General features: G+C 39.5%; 1 protein-coding gene across 1 annotated transcript; it reads left to right on the forward strand.

The window, feature by feature from the left end:
- Positions 1–1,479: 1,479 nt before the first annotated feature.
- TDRD15 (tudor domain containing 15) lies at positions 1,480–10,035 on the forward strand. Its single transcript, XM_063150910.1, has one exon. The coding sequence runs from the start codon at positions 1,483–1,485 to the stop codon at positions 7,360–7,362; it is 5,880 nt and encodes a 1,959-aa protein (XP_063006980.1). The 5' UTR covers positions 1,480–1,482; the 3' UTR covers positions 7,363–10,035.
- Positions 10,036–18,737: the final 8,702 nt, after the last annotated feature.

The raw sequence follows: 18,737 nt of genomic DNA on the forward strand, positions 1-18,737 counted from the left end.
TAGTTTCAGTGAAGGGGGGAAAAAAAAGGGAGCAGAGTTTCAGTCAGGCCCCTTCTAAAGTTTAAGTCTCTGTAGTGATCAAATGTTTCTTCCAGACAGACAGGACCAATTCCTTAAGGCTGTTTACTTGCATGAAAAGCACCCAGATTTTCACTTTCTGTTACAGGGGAAGGTGGATAAAAGGGGTCGTGTTGAAGCAGGAATTTGTCAGATCTGGGTTTAATACTGCTTTTACTGGGAGGAGGATTTTTTTTTTTTTAGTGTCCAATGGTTTTGATTTTTTGGGTTTGTTTTTTTGCTTGGTTTTAGAAGTTATGCGCCCTTCATCCTTCTGCCCTACTGCTTTACAGTAGGAATGATAATTTATTTATTAGAGGGAGTTTTTTGTGTTTTTATGTCTTTTTTTGTGGGAGGGGTTTAAATTTTTTTGTGAACTAGAATGATAGGGATCAGTATTTTTTCTGAAGACAGGTTATGTGTTCACTAGCTGCTTCATGTTTGGTTGTGATGAAAACTATCATGACAGTTTTACAAAAGATTTTTTCCAGGCTAAGGGGATCGCTCTAAATCCCTGTAGTTGAAAGTGAAAGTTTAAGTTCCAGCTTTACATAAAAATTCATAAATAGAGGTTTTCTTTGTCCAGACTATCCTTGAGCATTTATCCACTATCTTTGCATTTGATGTTGTCTACCTCAAATTACTTTGTTAGAACAGCAGTTCATTTAATGGAATTTTGCTTGATTAAATTATCATCATACACAGCCTTTTTGAACAGTGTGAAGTCACAGATTCACTGAATCATTGACAAATGAATTAAACTGGAAGTTGGGCTTCAAGACTGGATTACAGATCAGAAAAGTGTCTGACTGTTTTGAAGATATTTAAACTGTCACACTCAGAGTGTTGAGACCATACAAAACACGGCTGGCACAGTTGTTACTTGATGAGCAGTGCAGAATTGTTGCACATAGATGATAATCTCAGTATGTCCTTGCAATTATGAGAACCTTAAATGTGCTGTTAGTACAGACAGCCAGAGTAAACAGTAGAGCATGGAGCTATAAATTGTCAGTGATTTGAAGAAGTGATTTAGGCAGAAAATGCAGGGTAATTAGGGGATGGCTCCTTGGCCTTTTACAGATTAAAAGGAAGGAGAAACAGACTGGAACACCTTGGTGTTATTGTGGGAGCAACATTTTGCTTGAAAATTATTCTCAGGTGATAAAAAAATCAGTTGCCACGTGAGCGAATCAAGAGGTAGCTTTTTTCATGTTACCTGAGCATGTCTTTTCTAAGAGAATTGCATGGAGTGTATCCCAGTTGCCTAAAACATGACATTCTTAAGTATTTAGTATATGTTTTAGCCAGAATTTTAATAATATGCTGTTAAACCATTTTGAAAACAAATGTCATGTAAGGAATTGGAAAGAAAAAATACAGAAAATTATCAAGATGATCATACTCTTTTTCTTTGCAGACAGGATGGAATCTCTGACTCCTTCACCAGACTCAGTAGATAAGAAATTGAAGATAACTCATGTAGAATGCCATCCTGAGTGCTTGGTTATAGTGTTCCAGGCTCAGTACAACACAGGATGTGAGCTTGACTATTTCATACTACAAAATGAAATACAGCGTGTGTTCAAAGTAAAAGATGATGTCTGTGTTGGTGGATCTTGCTTGGTGGAAGACACAGAAGGAGAATGGCACAGAGGAAGAGTTCTGAGAAAAAAAGGGAATATCTGTGAGACTTTTCTTATAGACACTGGACATGTGTTGGCTGTTGAGGAAACACATCTTGCTGCTGCTAGTGATAAATTGTTTCAGCTGCCTCCAAAGGTGGTTTTGGGTGTTTTTGCAAGCATACTTCCTCTTGGAGAAAGATGGGGTCCAAAAGCTGTTAACTATTTTTCATCTCTGGTAGGATTACAGATCACCGGTCATGTGAAGGCTGTTACACCATATCAGCTGTTTATTCTAGAAGTGCCTAAGATTATTACTGATGTTCTTGAACTGCAGCTAGGTAAATTTATTGATGGAGATTCATTTTGTCTTGTTGTAGAAACTTTAAGAGCATTGCCTCAAGGAATGCTTTGTAAGAGAATGCCACAACTGTTGACACAGCAGTATCCCTTCAGGGAGTTACTTACCTTAAATAATTCTGAGAAACCAACAGATTTTTGCCATATTCCAGATCAACTCTTTCCATGCCTACCTGTTGGCAGTAAAGAAAATGTCAAAATAACTGGTGCAGTAAGCCCAAATAAATTTTATTGTCAGATACAGAAATGGCAGAAGGAGCTGGAATGTTTGACAGGAGCTATGCATTTGTACTATGAAGCTCTTGTTGGAGAAAATACCACATCTTGTGATAGTTTTGGGCTGCTCTGTGCTGCCAAGAGGCAAAATGGACAGTGGCATAGAGGAGTGATAAAACAACTTCTCTCTGACCATGTGGAGGTCTGGTTTATGGATTTTGGCATTATTGAAGCTGTGCCACCTAGTTGTATTCGAAAACTGAAAGCTGAGTTCATGACATTACCAATGATTTCATTTCCATGTACGCTGTCTTGTTTTGGTAGTCAGGATGAAACAGTAGTAAAATTTCAGCTCAAAGAACTTACCCAAGCCTTAATAGGACAAACTTCTGTGTGTGTCCAAGTTGATTTGTACAATAACACTGAACGCTTGTATTATATAACGCTGCAGAAACAAAATCTTGGCACTAATGCTGAGCATCCAGAAGACCAGAATGAGACAGCTGCACCGTGTGTCTCGCTTTTGGAAACAAAACCCAGAAGTATCGTGCTAAACCACAAACCAAGTCCTGAGAGAAACAATTCATCTAAGAATTGCTCTGGAAACAAAGATAAAAAAGCCTGCTTACCTGAACGGGACATTTCTTTCTCCAGCCACTGCAAGAGAGTAGAGATGCAAATGAACTCTTTTTATGGAGCTTTTGTAGTATACGTCATAAATCCATCTGACTTTTGGATTCAAACTTGTAGATACCAGAATGAGTTTCATGCCTTGATGAAAAACATTGCCTGCACATACAGTCAGTGTAGAGATGATGAGATGGTCCTTAAAAAGCCAGAACCGGGGTTGCTGTGCTGTGCTCGGTATAGCAGGGATGGGTGTTATTACCGGGGTGTTGTCACCAAAGTGTTTCGTGTTAGCATTATGGTTTACTTTTTGGATTTTGGAAATACAGATACTGTACCTTGTCACTATGTGAAAACATTGCTTCCCGAGTTTTCTGATTTACCGGCTTTAGCTGTGTGTTGTTCCCTTGCTTGCACATTTCCTGTTGATGGTGTGTGGGTTAAAAAAGAAACCGATTTCTTTAAAAACGTGGTGTTGAACAAACCACTGCTGCTTCATGTTGTTGGAAAGCAAAACAACAAGTATGTTGTTAATGTGCAGTGTCATACTGGTTTCCTGCAAGGAAACGTTGCCACGTGCATGGTGCAAGCTGGTTATGCTGAATATCGGCTGAAGCCACCAGAGCCTGTTGTAAGGGCAGCAAAAAAGCGGCACAGCGGGAATCACCTCAAATGTAAAAAAGAAAAAATCAATGCAGAGAACACCAGTAATATTTGCAAAAGTAAGGCATCTGGAAATGGAGACGTGCTTCAGAAGGAAAAATCATTAAATGTGCCGCCAGTGCCTAGAGAATCTGTTGTGCCATCTTGTTCAGGAGAAGGTGCTGTCTCTAAAATGCATAGGTTGGTATGCGAGGAAAACTTAGTTTATAAGGAGCTTGTGTTTAAACCAGGAACTGTTCATGAAGTGGTATGTTCTTGCATCTTTTCCCCAGCAGATTTTTCTTGCCAACTGCAAAGCAAACTGCCAGAGCTAAATAACTTAATGGGAAAAATTCAGACATATTATAAAGATCATACCACTCCCTACAAAACTGGACAGGCTGCCTGTGTTGTTAAGTATCCCAAAGATGGGAAGTGGTACAGAGCAACTGTTGTGCAGGAGGTATCCACAGATGAAGTTGTTGTGGTTTTTGTAGACTATGGTTATCAGGAGAGAGTTTCACTTAAAGATGTACAGGGTGTTCTTCCAGATTTCCTAATTCTAGAGAGTCAGGCATTTCGATGTGGACTTAAAAATGTAGTCTTACAGACTGACTCAATCAATTGGTCTGAAGAAGTGCATAGACAATTTGAAGACTTCATTTCTTCTTCTAGAGGACCACTGACTTGCACCATTTATGCTCTTGTTCTTCTGAGCCCCAACTGTTTATGCAATGTAGTTGACTTACGGACTCCACTTAATAGTGTAGAGGAATTCCTCAGAGAGCGTGGTCTCACCCAGCCTCAATGTGTTGGACCGAGAAGCCTTTCATGTTTGGGTTCTCTGTACAGTTTTTGCTATTCATCTTTTAATATAAAAGTTGGAGGTGAGGAGGAGGTTTATATAACTCACATAAATAGTCCTTCAGAATTCTACTGTCAGCTTAACCGCAACTCTGAAACTCTTGAGGCATTGATGAAGAAGGTTAGTGACGTAAGTCAAATGTCAAGTAATGTAAATTACCATGGCAATGCACGACTGTGTATAGCCAAATATGTGGAAGATGGTCTCTTTTACAGAGCTTTGGCTTTTCCTGTGGAATCAACGTCCTTTCTGTTGGTTGACTATGTGGATTTTGGAAATAGGAGTATGGTGGAGAGAGACCAGTTGATGCCTATTCCATATTCTGCCACTGACCTACTATTCACACCCATGCAAGCTATTAAATTCTGTCTGTCAGATCTTAGGGGGGCAGAATTTCCAGCAAGAATTACTACATGGTTTGTGAAAACATTCCTTGGTAAACTGCTGAAGGCTGTAATTTTATCCAGAGAACCAGATGGAAAGGTTGTTGTGGAGTTGTATGATGGACAGCTCAAAGTAAGTCAGAAAATTAAAGAAAAGGTATTGGCAGAGTTGGCCCAGGAAAGCCATATGGAACAATTTAGAAGTAGTGAAGGAGAGATATGTCACATGAAAGATGACAAAGAAATTAATAAAGTTAGTGTTAAAGAACCTGAAATACTTAAATTGAAAACTGAAGTGAAATGCCAAGCCTATGATGAGTATTTCCAGGTAGATTCTGGTGAGAATTTTGGAGATGAAGAGCAGACTGCATGTAGCACACCAAAGTTGTGTAGTGGATTCTCAAAACAGCAAACTTTACATGACAGCAAAGAGCAAAGTTTTAGAAATACTTTCAGTGCTTTTCTGGAGAATGGACAGGAACCTTGGATTGGACAACCTGCTTCTCACTCCCTCTCTTACTCTGCTTTACCTTTAAAGGAAATAACTGTAAATGCTCTCGCTGAATCTCAGAATGAAAGACCAAATTGTGCAGGTCAACAGGAAAGGAGTAATAAAAATATACCTACATTAAGCAGCCTTCCTCAACGTGATATCCAGGTGAATACTGAAGTAGCAGGTTATATTTCTCATACGAATAGTCCATCAAGTTTCTATGTTCACTTTGCAGAAGATGAGAACTTAATAATAAAATTAGCAGATGATTTGAATGAAAGCTTGGAGAATAGAGGTTGGGAAAATTGCTTAAATGAGCTCATGGTAGGGAATCTCATCGTTGCAGAGCACGACGCTGATTGTTTTTACTATAGAGCAGTTATTAAAACTCTGAAATCGGGAAGCTCCTATGAGGTAGAATTTATTGACTATGGTAATACTGCAGTTGTAAGTTCGTCAAAAATCCGCAGGATTCCAGAAAAGTTCTTAACTCTGCCAAGGTTTAGTGTTCATTGTTTCCTTAGCAGTGTAAAAAGTGTTCCTGGGGAAAGCTGGACTAAAGAAAGTGCTGCATATTTTGCAAGAGCAGTAAGTGACAAGCCAGTAGCTTGCAAGTTCTTAGAGCAACATGGAGAAAAATGGGAAATAGATGTAATTTGTGATGGAGAGTCTTTGTCTAACAGCCTTTTGCATAAAATAGACAACATAAAGTGGAATAGCACATGGGTATTTTCTTTGGAAAATAAACCTAAACAACATGGTAATCCTCGAAAATCTAAGAACAGTTTAGGTGGCCAAAATAAAACCAAGGCTTCTGGGATGAAAAATATTTCTGTAAAACCCTTAAGTCTCCTTCATCAGGTTTTAAATTCTGGACAAGTAGAAGCAGCAGAAGTAGTTAATATTTCAAAGAGTGGAGAATTTTATGTACAGTTACTTAAAAATCTGCAAATACTACATGAGTTAAATGTCATGCTTGACAAAGAAGCACAAAGAAGTGATTTGATTAGAGTGGATGACATTGAACAGGGTCTGGAATGCATTACACAATCTGAAAGGAACTTAAAATGGAATCGATCAAAAGTGATAAAGAAATTTGTCAGGGAAAAGTTAATGCTAGTGTTTTTCATGGATTATGGCACATGTGAGATGGTATCCTTAAATAATGCAAAGATGCTCAGTGATGAGATTAAGAGTATTCCTAAACAAGCTGTTTATTGTAGGTGGATTTGTTTTAAAAACCTGAAGAAAATTCACTTAGACCATGTAGTAAATGCACTTCTAGATTGTGAAATAAGGATCTTGTTTTTGAGATACTTGAAATCATCTGATATCTGGGAGGTAGATATTTTAGTAGGACAAGTTACACTTCAGGAGTATTTGAACCAGGTCTTAAGTCATTGTTGGTCAATTGTTGGACCAGAAAAATGTAGTAATACAAACTGTAAGGAGTTTGATACATCATTCAAGATAAATTCAGTCATGTGGATGCTGCTGCGTAGTGGCAGAACATATCCTGGGTGTGCAACTGCAGTTACTGATCCTTCAAACTTCAGTATCCAGTTTGAAATCTTCTTTGATTGCATGCGAAACTTGTCCTTGCTGCTCTCTGATCTTCCTGACGACTTGCCAGCTCTGCCAGAAGAACTTGTGATACCTGGTGCTAGCTGCTTGATCGAGTTTGGGCAGGAAGCAGAGTGGTACAGGGCAGAAATTAGTGAAGTAACAGATCAGTCTGTTGTTCTTACGTTTATTGATTACGGCTTTCTGAAGACCATACCTTATTCTGAGATCCATAAACTTAAAGTTGTTCCAGAAAGTCTGCTATACTGGCCACGCTTGGCACACTCTTGCTCTTTGCATGATACAGTTCCTGGGAAGGGGGAACACTGGAGTGAGGAAGCTATACTTCTGTTTCAGCAGCTTCTTCATAAACCGGGTCTGATATTTCATTTTATCCACTATGGCTCTGAAATGAAGTTAGAGGTGGATGTTTTGTGTGAAGATAGAAATCTGTCTGATGCTTTAATTGCTGCAGGCCATGCAGTCTGCTCTCACAGTAGGTGCTGTCCCATTGCAGTTGACAGACTCTAATCAGAAAAAAGAATTGCAAGTGAAGTGGCCAGATTCTAGTTACTATGCTTCCCTTTGTGAACTAGTATAATTATGATAACAATTCTGATTTTGCTGACAGAAGTCGGGCAAAGAAGAGAAACAAAAATCGTTTTGAAGCACAGCATTAGTTATAAAAAGTTTCAAAGAAGAGAATGTGGTAAAGTGGCTGCTGGAATACCATTGACAAAGGATCTGAGTTTACAACACTGAAAGGAAGGAAAACCTACAAAGGATGGACAGTACTGTGAGGATGGGATTTTTTCAGCATTATGATGACAAGAGAAGTTAAGTTATCATAACACAAAGTAAATCTGCTGCCAGAAACCCTGGTTGAGGCTTGTGATTCTGACATTCTACAGTCTGGAAGGACAGTGTGTGAAGCTACTGTCAAAGAATTAGTTGAATGATCAGTAGGTTGCAGTTAGAAAAGCACTACTTCAAAGGAAAATAAACCAAACAGCCTTTTTGCTGGAATGCTCTCGAAGTTTTTGTATGTATAGATATAATCTTTATTTGCAGTAACATGTGGTTTACAGGGTGATGTCTCCATGTTTTGGATGTTCAGAAAACAAAGATGCCAGACATTTTCTTTGGTTCTGATTCCAGAGTTTCCATGTGAGAAAAGTTTCAATGTTCACTATGATTAAGCCAAAAATAGGGATCCCCATTTATGGGAGAGACATGCATTAGGTTGTTCTCAATTAGTTCTTCGTGTAAAGATGCTATTGCCCCTTCTGAACATTCTCTTAGCATCTAAGTTTAATAATTTTGGGATTTTTTACTCTGCCAAGCATGCATTCCACTGATAGTTCTCCTCCATCCTCCTCCCCATCAGAATGAAGAGAGGGGCTTTTCTCTGAGTGCTTAGTCAATACACTGTAAAGTCAAAATATTGTTTATATCTTAAAGGGGAACATTCAGAACTTTTTTTTTTCTCCTTTGTGCGAGGAAGAAATTTCAAAACTGAAAAGTTATGGTAGTACTGTGTATCTTAGCGGGGTAGTTTTTTTCAGTATCTAGTCTTAAATTGTAAGAATTTGTCTGTTTTTCCGATATATTTCTTTATTTTATTTTTTGCCCTCACCTTCTTCCTTTGTTGTTTGGACAAAGTATGAAGTGTCCTGAACCCATGAGGGGTTTCCTTTGTATGCTCTGTGATAGTTTGAATTTCTGTGAGAAAATGAATACAGCCCTAGTGGTAGACAGCATATCTTATGCATCTCTAGAAGTAAACAAGATTTAACAACACACATGCCCTTTGCCCCCAGTACCCCCCTCCCACTCCCTCCATATCATGATGTATTTAATTTATGTGAAAACCTGAAGCTTTATCTGGAAAACAGATGTTTTTTTTTTTTTTCCCCAGTAAGAGAGACATGTCTGGGAAAGTCAAATAAGAGGTGAGCCAATGCCAGCTGATCTTTACAAGGTTCACTCTGCTGGTGAATTATTCTTGAAGCTTATGTTATTTTCATAGTACAAGTGAAAAGTGCCCATTACTAACAAAAAATGTGTAAGATAATATTGCTCAAGTAAATACTATTTAAAATATCAGTCATGTTATGTTAATATAGTGATTAAAAAAAAGGCGTGGAGGTTGTAACCGCTTGTGATTGTTTTCTTTATATTGCATTGTTTCTTAATATTTCAGAATTTCAAGGTTTTCCTGCTAAAATTGTAAGCTTACCTGGCACATTGTTTGTCAATAGTTAGACATACTGCTGGCTGTTAGTATAAAACACAAAGGTTGTATTGTGCAACATTACTCATGTTGAGTGATGACTTCACACTTGCTGTGCTGGTTCATTGTAGTGTGACGTAGAGGCACTGACACTTACATATTAATTAACACTGATTCTGATTTCTGGCTGTCTTTCAGTTGGAAAAGTAGGATCTTGGGCATCTGTTCTTTTTAAAAATCATTTGGATCCCCTAAATGCAGACATGTTGTGTACAGTAATACACAACTTGCATATTTTAAGTAGATTATTTTTTTGCTTACGTATATTGTGCTTTAACTTGTATGTAGTTGTAGAATATTGCTTCTCTAATGTTCTAAAATGGAGCCTAGAAATGATGTATGTAGAAGAAAAAAAATAAACAGCTGTGTGTACTCTTTTTATGTTTTGCAAATTGCAAATGTTAGATTTATTTTCAAGAATGTGTTTTGTTTTCAACTTGTAATGAGACTAGCTCTTGATAGTAGTTCTTTTACTGAAGGTCTGATACTCAAAATGCTTCAAGTAAAAATCAGATAATTGAAAGTATTTCAGGATTATACTGCATCTGTAAATATAAAGAATGTCTTGTTGCCTCTGTTGATGCTGATTCTCAGAAGTGCATTACAAGGATGTGTTATGATCGTTAGATTAAGTTGCTGGGAGGTCTGGCTGTGTATTTTATGCCCAGTCTTTTTTCTCTGGTGTGTAACTCTGCTGTTAAAACATTTTTCTTGTAAGAAGGAGAATCTATGCTCAGAACCTAGTTGGAAGAAGTTGTGAATTATTTAGGATGTAGAAGTTTAGGTATATTTTCCTATTTGTTCTTGGATGAGCGTAGTGCTTAACAAATGCAGTACTTTCTGTAGTAGTAATTGTTTTTGCTGAAATTTAATTTGAAAGTAATGCTTATATTTTTATATTTTTATATTTATTTATACTGTATCATTGATGACTGTGATTATTTTTAATCCACAAAAGTGATAGAGAACCAGTTTCATTTCTTTGGAATTCAAAACTTTGATGTGTATACTGCCTTTCTGTCATCAATAAAATGAATACTAAAAATAATAAATAAAATGCATATCTCCTCTGCGTAACTTGCCCTGCCTAAGACATTCTGAAGGTTTCTGTGACCTTTGCAGCTAGTGAATGCATTGGGGAATATCTGAAGCTACATAAGTATGTGTTGCATGGGACTTCTAAGGGGAGGAAGTACCTCTTGCTGCTTTTGCTGAACGTTTTTGGCTGATCACTACCTCCAGAGGAAATGTGCCACCAGAACCAACTTGAGCCACCAGAAATTGTGGGCCTGAGAGTTGGAGACAAGATCCTGGAGGATTCATGTAGGAAGAGAGGCAAAGAAGGAAAAGGCTTCACTGGGGGTAGGAGATGGGTGGTTCAGGTGCTTTGAAAGGGCTGAATAGTTACTGAATGTTTGTATGAATCAGGCAGCATAGAAGTGTAAGCTTTCAGGCAGAAATTGAAGCTTCAGTGCTAAACTAGTGTGTTAAGATTAGTTTTCAGTAAAAAGTTAGGAAATTAGGTGGGAGTGTAGTGTTTGAGGAAGAGCTCCTACAAACTAACGAATTATCATCAGTTTCATAAAGGCGAATTCAGGGGTGGAAAAGAGCCTTTGATAGTGCTTTTAATTACTTGTAATGTCTGCACAGGTCTGTGTGTGCATGCTTGAGGATGTTGTGTTAGCTGCAGACCGAGGTCTGGGGACACATTTCACTCTTGCACAGACAGCTGCCCTTCCTGCCCTTGCTTCTTTCCTGCCCCTGTGCCTTATCTTTGCCCACAGTCCTCCCAGATAAACAGCCTGTCCCAAATGTAATGCATCTGGCCGTGATGGCTGCATCTGAAATCGTGGACTTGGGTCCACAGACAACACAATAGCCAAGGACTAATCTGAGCCATAGTGCTGGTCAAGGCTGGACTCAAACCAGGTCTGGAAAACACCAACTGCTGTCATTGCTATGCAGATAAGTCTATGAGTCAGTTATCTCTCTCCACATAAGTGGAGAGGAGTAGAAAGCCCAGGGCCTGTTGAGGCTGCGTGCCAGGATCGCCTCTTGAGTAGGGACCTCTCTCCTGGTTACTGCTTGAGGCTGAGAGATTGCTTCCTGCAGCAGCTTCTCAGTAAGTGAATCATAGCATGTTGAACTTCGGAATCTTAGCTGTGTGATACAAAGGCTTGATTGTGCACATGCAAGCCTTTAGACATAAACCATTGACCAAGGCTGAGATTAAGGCTGGATCCAGCTACAGCTAAACTCCCTTCTGAGAGGGAATTGGAAAGCAGGGGGCGGGGGTGTCCTTTCTAAGGCCCATGACTCAACAGTAGAGTCTCCCTGTCAAGTCTGTCTGACTGATGTCTATGCAGTAAATAATCAAGTGTTTCTTGCCATCAGATTTTCTTAAATCACTTTTAAATTGACAAATGTTTTTTATCTGTAAACATTTTACTTCTGCTTTCTTACAAGTGAAGTGCATCACTCTATCTGCAATAAGGAAGCAATGGAGTAGTTGTCCATGAAGTTTGCACATTATACCAAGTTGTAAGAACCAGCTGATATACACCTTAAGGACCACAGGCAGCAATCCAGAGGGAGAGGCTGGAGAAGCAGGTCAGTAGAAACACAATGAAATGTAACAGGAAAAAATGGCCATACATTAAAATGAAAGGTTTAGGCTGGAAAGCACAATCTTTTCAGAATGAGGACAGTCACGTGTTGCAGAAGGTTGCCTAGAGAGATAGCACAGTCTCCATCCTTGGTATTTCATTTGGTATACATCACCCAACTGGATAAAGTTCTGAGAAACCTGGTCTGACCACACAGATGACCCAGTTCAGGGCAGGAGGTTAAGGGAACTCTAGAGGTGCCTCTCTTCACTTGAATTTCTCTGTTACTGCTGCAGCTACTCTTTGTACCTTAGGAATATCCAAAGACTGGCTTTGACTACTCAGAAGAGGTCATGGCACTTCCCTGGCAGATTGTGTTGTTTCCCACTTACAGACAGCTCCAGTGTAGACACTGCAAAATGTACGTGCTGCATGGAGGTACAAGAAGAGGCAGAAAAGACTTCTTCCTCAGAAAGCCAAGGAGTTGTCTCCTGATCCCTTCTGACTAGTCCTGGGGAACAGGAATTCCCAAAGAAAGCCTAGCTCTGATAATGTAAAAAGCTTTACTTGGCTGATTTGAGAGTGGGAATAGCAGAGGCTGAGAATAATTTTTAGCATCCAATGTGTGCAGGGCAGCAGGAAACACTTGACATGAGAGAAGTTTGTGGTATCAGCTTGACTGCTCTCCTGATTGCCCCAGGAGGTGTGTGTATGGTGGCAGTGTCCTTAAAGGCACACAGAGATGTGCTCCTGGTCCTGCCTGTGTGTGGGAGGTGGATTGTTCTGATGGATCCTGGGAGCTGCACTGGCACCTGCTGGCCCTGTGGTTGCTCCTGGTGTACCTGCAGGGGTCACCCCAGCCTTAAATGTCCTGTAAGTGAGAATCTCTCTGCTTATGTTCTGAGAAGAGTTGAAACCTGGAGCAGAGCATCCAGCTCTCCACTCTTCAGCACAGGAAAGACATAGGCCTGTCGGAGCAGGACCAGAGGAGGCCATGAAGATGCTCAGAGAGCTGCAACACCTCACCTCACCTGTGGAGACAGGCTGAGAGAGCTGGGGTTCAGTTGGGATAAGGAAAGGCTGAATGGGAACTTCATAGCAGCCTTCCAGCACCTGAAGTGTAAAAATGATCAGGCTGGGGAGAGACATTTCAGCAGGTCCTGTTGGAATAGGGCAAGTAAAAGAAGGTAGACTTAGAGTCACAAGGAAAAGGTTTATTGCAGAGGGAGTGGTGAAACACTGGCACAGCTTGCTCAGAGAGGTGGTAGATGCTCCACCCCTAGAAACATTTAAGAACAGTTTGGACGTGGCTCTGGGCAACCTAATTTAGTTGGAGATGTTCCTGCAGGGGGATTGGACTAGATGAGCCTTAAAGGTCTCATGATGATTAGGCAGAGTAAGATAAAAAGGTTGGAGATGCTATTTTAAGGGACACCTGATATAAGAAGCTGCTTGGTGGCGAATTCCTGTTATCTGCAGAGAAATAGATGCCGAATTTGCAGGCTGGCTATTCAACAGCACCTAAAAATGCACATTTCCATTAATGCTCTCTAAATTTCTATTTCTCAACTGTTTACACACAGTTTAAAATCTCCTCTTTTTTTATTTCTTTTCAAGAATAATTTTTTCCATCATAATAAACATTGTGAAACAAAATCATGGAAATATTTAGTCAGCTCTGAACTGACTTTAGGGACAGCTATCTTGATTCCTGCAGTTTTAATAAGAAAGTTTCTAGGGCTACTGTGTCTAGGTCTGCATAATGAAGGAATTAAAATGGTGATTGCAGCATAATTTTTAGTGAGCAGTAAACATTAGGAATCCTACTGGGTGACCCTGAAATATAATTAGGCCTAGTTCTGTGAAATTATTTTCCTGCAAATATAAAGAAATGGAATAAAAGTGGGGTTTAAATGGGTTTAATATTCTTTTTATTTTTGTACTTTAAAGGAATACCAAGGTGTTAAGAGGGAAAACACTCTTTGACAGACTTTGATTCTGATTAATTCTTTAGTGTTTAATCACCTTGATTTCATAGGAGTTTGAACTTAACGCATAATATATGATCAAGCCCTTTAATTATGTTCATTTTCTTTTAAGCCATGAAACCATTGATCTCTAATCTGACATTCCATATAACATGGAATTTCACTTACTTTTGCATTAAGCCAGTATTCCCCCTTCTGCCTCCAAGGGTTCAAGCCTTCATCTCTCATTTCCCACCTTTGAGCTAAAAGCTTCTTGAAGCTGTTTTACTGTACTAAAAAGTATTAAAGAGCTGTGATATGTCTCTCTAGCCACAGGAGTCAAGCCTAGTAACTAGACAATTTCTTGAGCAGGGGAAAACCTGCTCCACTTTCCCCTGAAAGGAATTCTTGAGCATTTTTATATGAAAACCTCATTGATGAAACAACTGTGGGAGCAGACATTAGGAGTTTCATAATCCTGTCATGTTCACTGCATTTTGCATCCTTTATTTCCCCTAATTAGTCTTGGATCCTTTTCAGCAAAGCAGGACACCTTTAGCAAGAGAGAGGAAATGGCTGATAGCTCTTGGATTAAACCACACCTGAAAGAAATTAAAAACAAAACCAAGAAAAGGGAAAGACCAACTTTGGTCTGAAATAGAGAATTAACTTTGCATTTTCTTCACTTGGATTGACTGTACCAGCCTACTTCATGGTAGAATGTATCCTCATTTTCTGTTTTAAAGGATAAAGCACAGAGGAGTATGAGACAAATTACACTTTAGTTTTATGAGGATCTACAGAGCTGTGAATGAGTGGTTGGAAGAAGCTCTGTGGAGGCTAAGTTGGCTAGAGAAGGGTGGCCTCTCAGGTGCCTCTAGGCAGCGTTTCTGTTTGGCTGACTCAAGCACTCCTCCCTTTGGACTCATGAGTCATTAAGAGCGTATCCCAAAACATCTGCCCTGTGCCATGGGCTGTGGAATCTGCTCTGATAGCCAGATGGAAAAGTTAAGTGAAACTTAGTAGGCCTTATTTTGTGCCTAATGAGATGTAATGCCTTGAAACAGTTTATGGCACTAGATCAGCAAAGGTCTTGTACAATATCTAACATTGGGGTTTTGTGTCCCAGGCACAGAAACCTTTTGGGAATATGAAAGCTTCCTGTAGTCTGTATGGGGGAAAGTCAATTCACTCAGTGGGATTTAAAGTAGTCCACATATTGGTCATAGAAAAACATGAGGATGAGAATGTATTTTAAGTTTTTCTCCCTTCCAGAACAAGGTGCTTTGTGTGGGGTGTACGTAGGAACATCTGTCTATGCAGTCTTTCCCTGGCTTGCACATCTGAAAATAGCTCATGTAACACAGTTAACAGTTGTTCATAAAACACATCCACCAGTTAAGAAGATAATGCTAATTTTTCATACAGTGTGTGCTGTTTACATCACTTCCTCAGCTGTTGTGAGTTCCAATAACAAGTTCCTACTAAACCCATAGCCACAACCCAGAGAAAGCCCCTGCAGACTGACATTTTGAGAAAGAGCAGTTTCCCTTCTTTCTGAAGCTGTACAGCAAGGCATTGGGAATTCCTTGTGCAAAAGAGGAAAGGATATGATTTGGTAGCCTAGCTGCTAGGGTACAGAATTAGAGAGATTAAGGTATGTGCTCTAAATGCTTCCTCCTCTGACCTGCTCATTACTTTGTCTACAGTAGAGCAGTTTCAAGAGGAGAGAATGAAAAGGTTACTTCTGCCTTTATGGCTTGGTGATGGAAGGTATGTTTTTGGACACTGTCAAACTGAAAATATCCATTGTTTTCTAGGTGAATGATTTAACTGGAAAACTGCTGATTAGTGTTTGCTACCCTCTTCTCTGTCAACTTTTAAAAATAAAAAAATAGGTTAGGAGCTCTAGCCCATGTTTTATGCAAAGTGGTCTCTCAGAGAAGCTTTTTCATAACCAGTGAGCCTTGAGGGGCACAAAGAATATCTGCTTTTTGGTGCCTGTCCCCTAAAGGATGTCAGGTGAAAAAAGCCCATGCCTGGATTCCAGCTGGGTGTATGTGGGAGCACTGAGCTGGTGAGACTGAAGTAGTTCAGGGCATGCTTGGGAGTATAGTTCCTGGTGCCTGGGGAATTGGAAAATCAGATAAGGAGGCAGCTTGTAATTGCAGGTGCCTGTAGGTAGGGCAGCTGTTGAACAAGTTATTTCAAATAAGTTTGAACCTGGACAACACAATTCTGCTTAATCCTTGCTATAAGATTTCATTACTTTAGTCCATGCAACCTATTTCATGCAGTTAGTTTCCTTCAAAAATATTTTAGTATATTTTTAAAATAAAACTGACTTGTGGTGGGATTTTTTTCAATTTATACTTACTCATATCTGAGGATGGATTAGGAAGATTGAGGTAGGGACCACTTTTGAGCAAGGTGGACACACACAGGGCCAAGGGACAGACACTTAAAATGTATAAAAAGCAAAAATCCTTTTGGCATCATAGCAACCCCATACAACAGTACAAGCTGGGAACTGGCTGACTGCAACACAGCTGTGCAGCAAAAAGGGAGGTGTATCCAAAATCAGATGTTTGTGCTCCTGATGGATGATAGGTTGAATGTGTGTGAGCATTATGCCTGCGTGGTGAGGACATCTACCCATAGACTGGGCTGGGTTTAATCAGCTTTCAGCTGCCTAAACTGAAGGTACAGAGAAAACAACCAGACTCTTCTCAGGAGTGTGCAGTGGAAGAACAACGGGCACAACTTGGAGCAAGGAAAATTTCAGACAGATGCAAGAAAAAACAAAAAACAATTATTCCCAGTGAGAGCAGATAAGCACTGACACAGTTTGCCTACATTTCTTGGAGATACAAACCCTTCACTGAACGTGGCCCTGGACAGCCTGTCCTGGTTTTGGAGTTGCCCCTGCTTTGAGCACAGGTTGCTGTCACAGGTCAGCCTGGCACTTTGAGCAGGAGTCACACCATGGCCCTGGGAGGTCCAGTCCAGGCTTGTTTACTCTTTGATAAATATTATTTTCTTGGATTGGACACAGTATCTTGTACACAGACCTGAACTATTTTTAGGTGATTCAGTTTGGGAACAGATGGTTTCTCTGTGGTAACTAAGCTTGGTCCCATTTGGGCAACTGGATTAGTGCTCAGTTCCAGACTTTATATTGTATTCAGGCCAGCTGCTTCCCATGGTGATACAGCACACAGGTAGTACAGACACACCCAGATGCCTTCCATGCCACTCTTCAGGTACAGACATCCTTTACCAGAACTATCAAAAACAAGGAACCATCATTATGTGGTTGAACAATGTCAGACAATCTACTACAGTACTAAAAAGCCCTTTTCCTAGCTTATTTCTTTCAAATTTACTCATCTTCTGGTGTAATGGCTTTTTCCCAGCACGTGCCTTCTATAGATCTATATGATTAAGAGAGTAAATAAAGCTGAGCTAGCAGGGTTTCTTAATAAACAAATAGCTTATTTTGATAATGACTGTTCCATCTAGACAAGAATTTGCACTGAGATTTTTTCCCTTCTCTGCTATTCTTACTTCTCCAAGTATTTTTCAACAAGGAGGTTTTCAATTTAAGGGAATGGACACTCACCTAATGTATCTTCTTGATACTAATAACCCTAATTTTTGAGTGGGTCATGTTTATAGGATACCTTTCAACATTATTATACTTTATATATATCTATATCTGTATCTATAAACAATGAAATCTTTTTAATCAGTTTTCACTTTGTAACCTTTCAAGAAAATTAAATTAGTTTGAAAAAGAAAACCTTGTTGAAGTTAGTAAGCTTATTAATGATGGTAAGGGTTAGATTTTTACAAAGAGAAATTACTGTTTACTGTATTTCAAAAAGGTTTTACTGTATGAAGAATAATATGATATATATAACTAGAAGTAATGGGAGGAAATTAAAAATAATTTAAACTTCCTGAAAACGAGTTCAATTAGACTGTAGAATAAGTTCCCAGGGGAAGCTGTAGAAGGCTCATTATATGGCTTATTTAAAACTAGATTAGATGAAATGCCTGAAGGGAGCAAGCTTGGGCTGTTTCCTGTAAGGCTGAAGGAGATTACCTCAGAGGTATTTTTTCCCTTCTGAAATATTTTATTCTGTGATGTGGTCTTGGTAAGTCTTGTACATTTGTATGTGGGAATGTTCTGTAGGTACTCCCCTTTCTACAATGCTTCTGCGAGATTTTAAAAATTAACTTTTTTTTCCTGTGGTAGGAGTTTATTGGTCTTTGTACTGATATGTATCACGCTGACTGTGAGTAAAAACAATATTTTTTAAAAATACAAGATCAGGAATAATTTGCCAAAGTAGAAGTGTGTGGATACTTCCTTAATTTTTCTTTTAGAGTTAGAAATTTGCTGTTAAGGTAGTTGTCTTTATAACCTTGACTCTGCATATCCATGGGCGTTCTGGAAGTTGTGGTTGTGGTGCTTTCTCCTGTTCACAGGATGCAGCCCCTGGTGAGCCCAGTGGGTTTTGTGTGCTGGGGGTGACCTGAGGCCCTGGCCAGGGCTGAGCCCCAGTTCCCCGGGGTACATTGGGGAGGTCACAGTGCAGCTGCTCTGCAGAAGCCCAGATCTGTCTGTCTGTCTGTTTGATCATTCTCTGTGCCAGTGACTGGATGGATATTCCACACCGAGTGGAACAGCCCCAAAGTGAAAGGATGTGCAAGAATGGCTGCATAGGCGTTGCTGAGTGCCTCTCTGGTTTTCTCACCTTTCTCACAGTTCTGGCAAGAGCAGGACTGTACAGTTTCAGAGACATTCTCTGTCCATTTTCCATGTGTATACATGAAAACTTGGCAACATTTTTTTTTTAATTTCTAACTTAGTCTCCATTATTAACTCGTAAGTCATATATGATCTGAACTTTCCTTATTTGTATTTTTTACTTATATAGAAGGAGAAAGTTTCTTCTACAGTGGCTTTAGGAAAGATTTGATACTAAGCAAAATAATTTGCTAGTCTGTATAGTACTATATTTGATTTTTTGG

The sequence above is a fragment of the Melospiza melodia genome, chromosome 3, assembly GCF_035770615.1.
Source record: "Melospiza melodia melodia isolate bMelMel2 chromosome 3, bMelMel2.pri, whole genome shotgun sequence".
Classification (NCBI taxonomy): Eukaryota; Metazoa; Chordata; class Aves; order Passeriformes; family Passerellidae; genus Melospiza; species Melospiza melodia.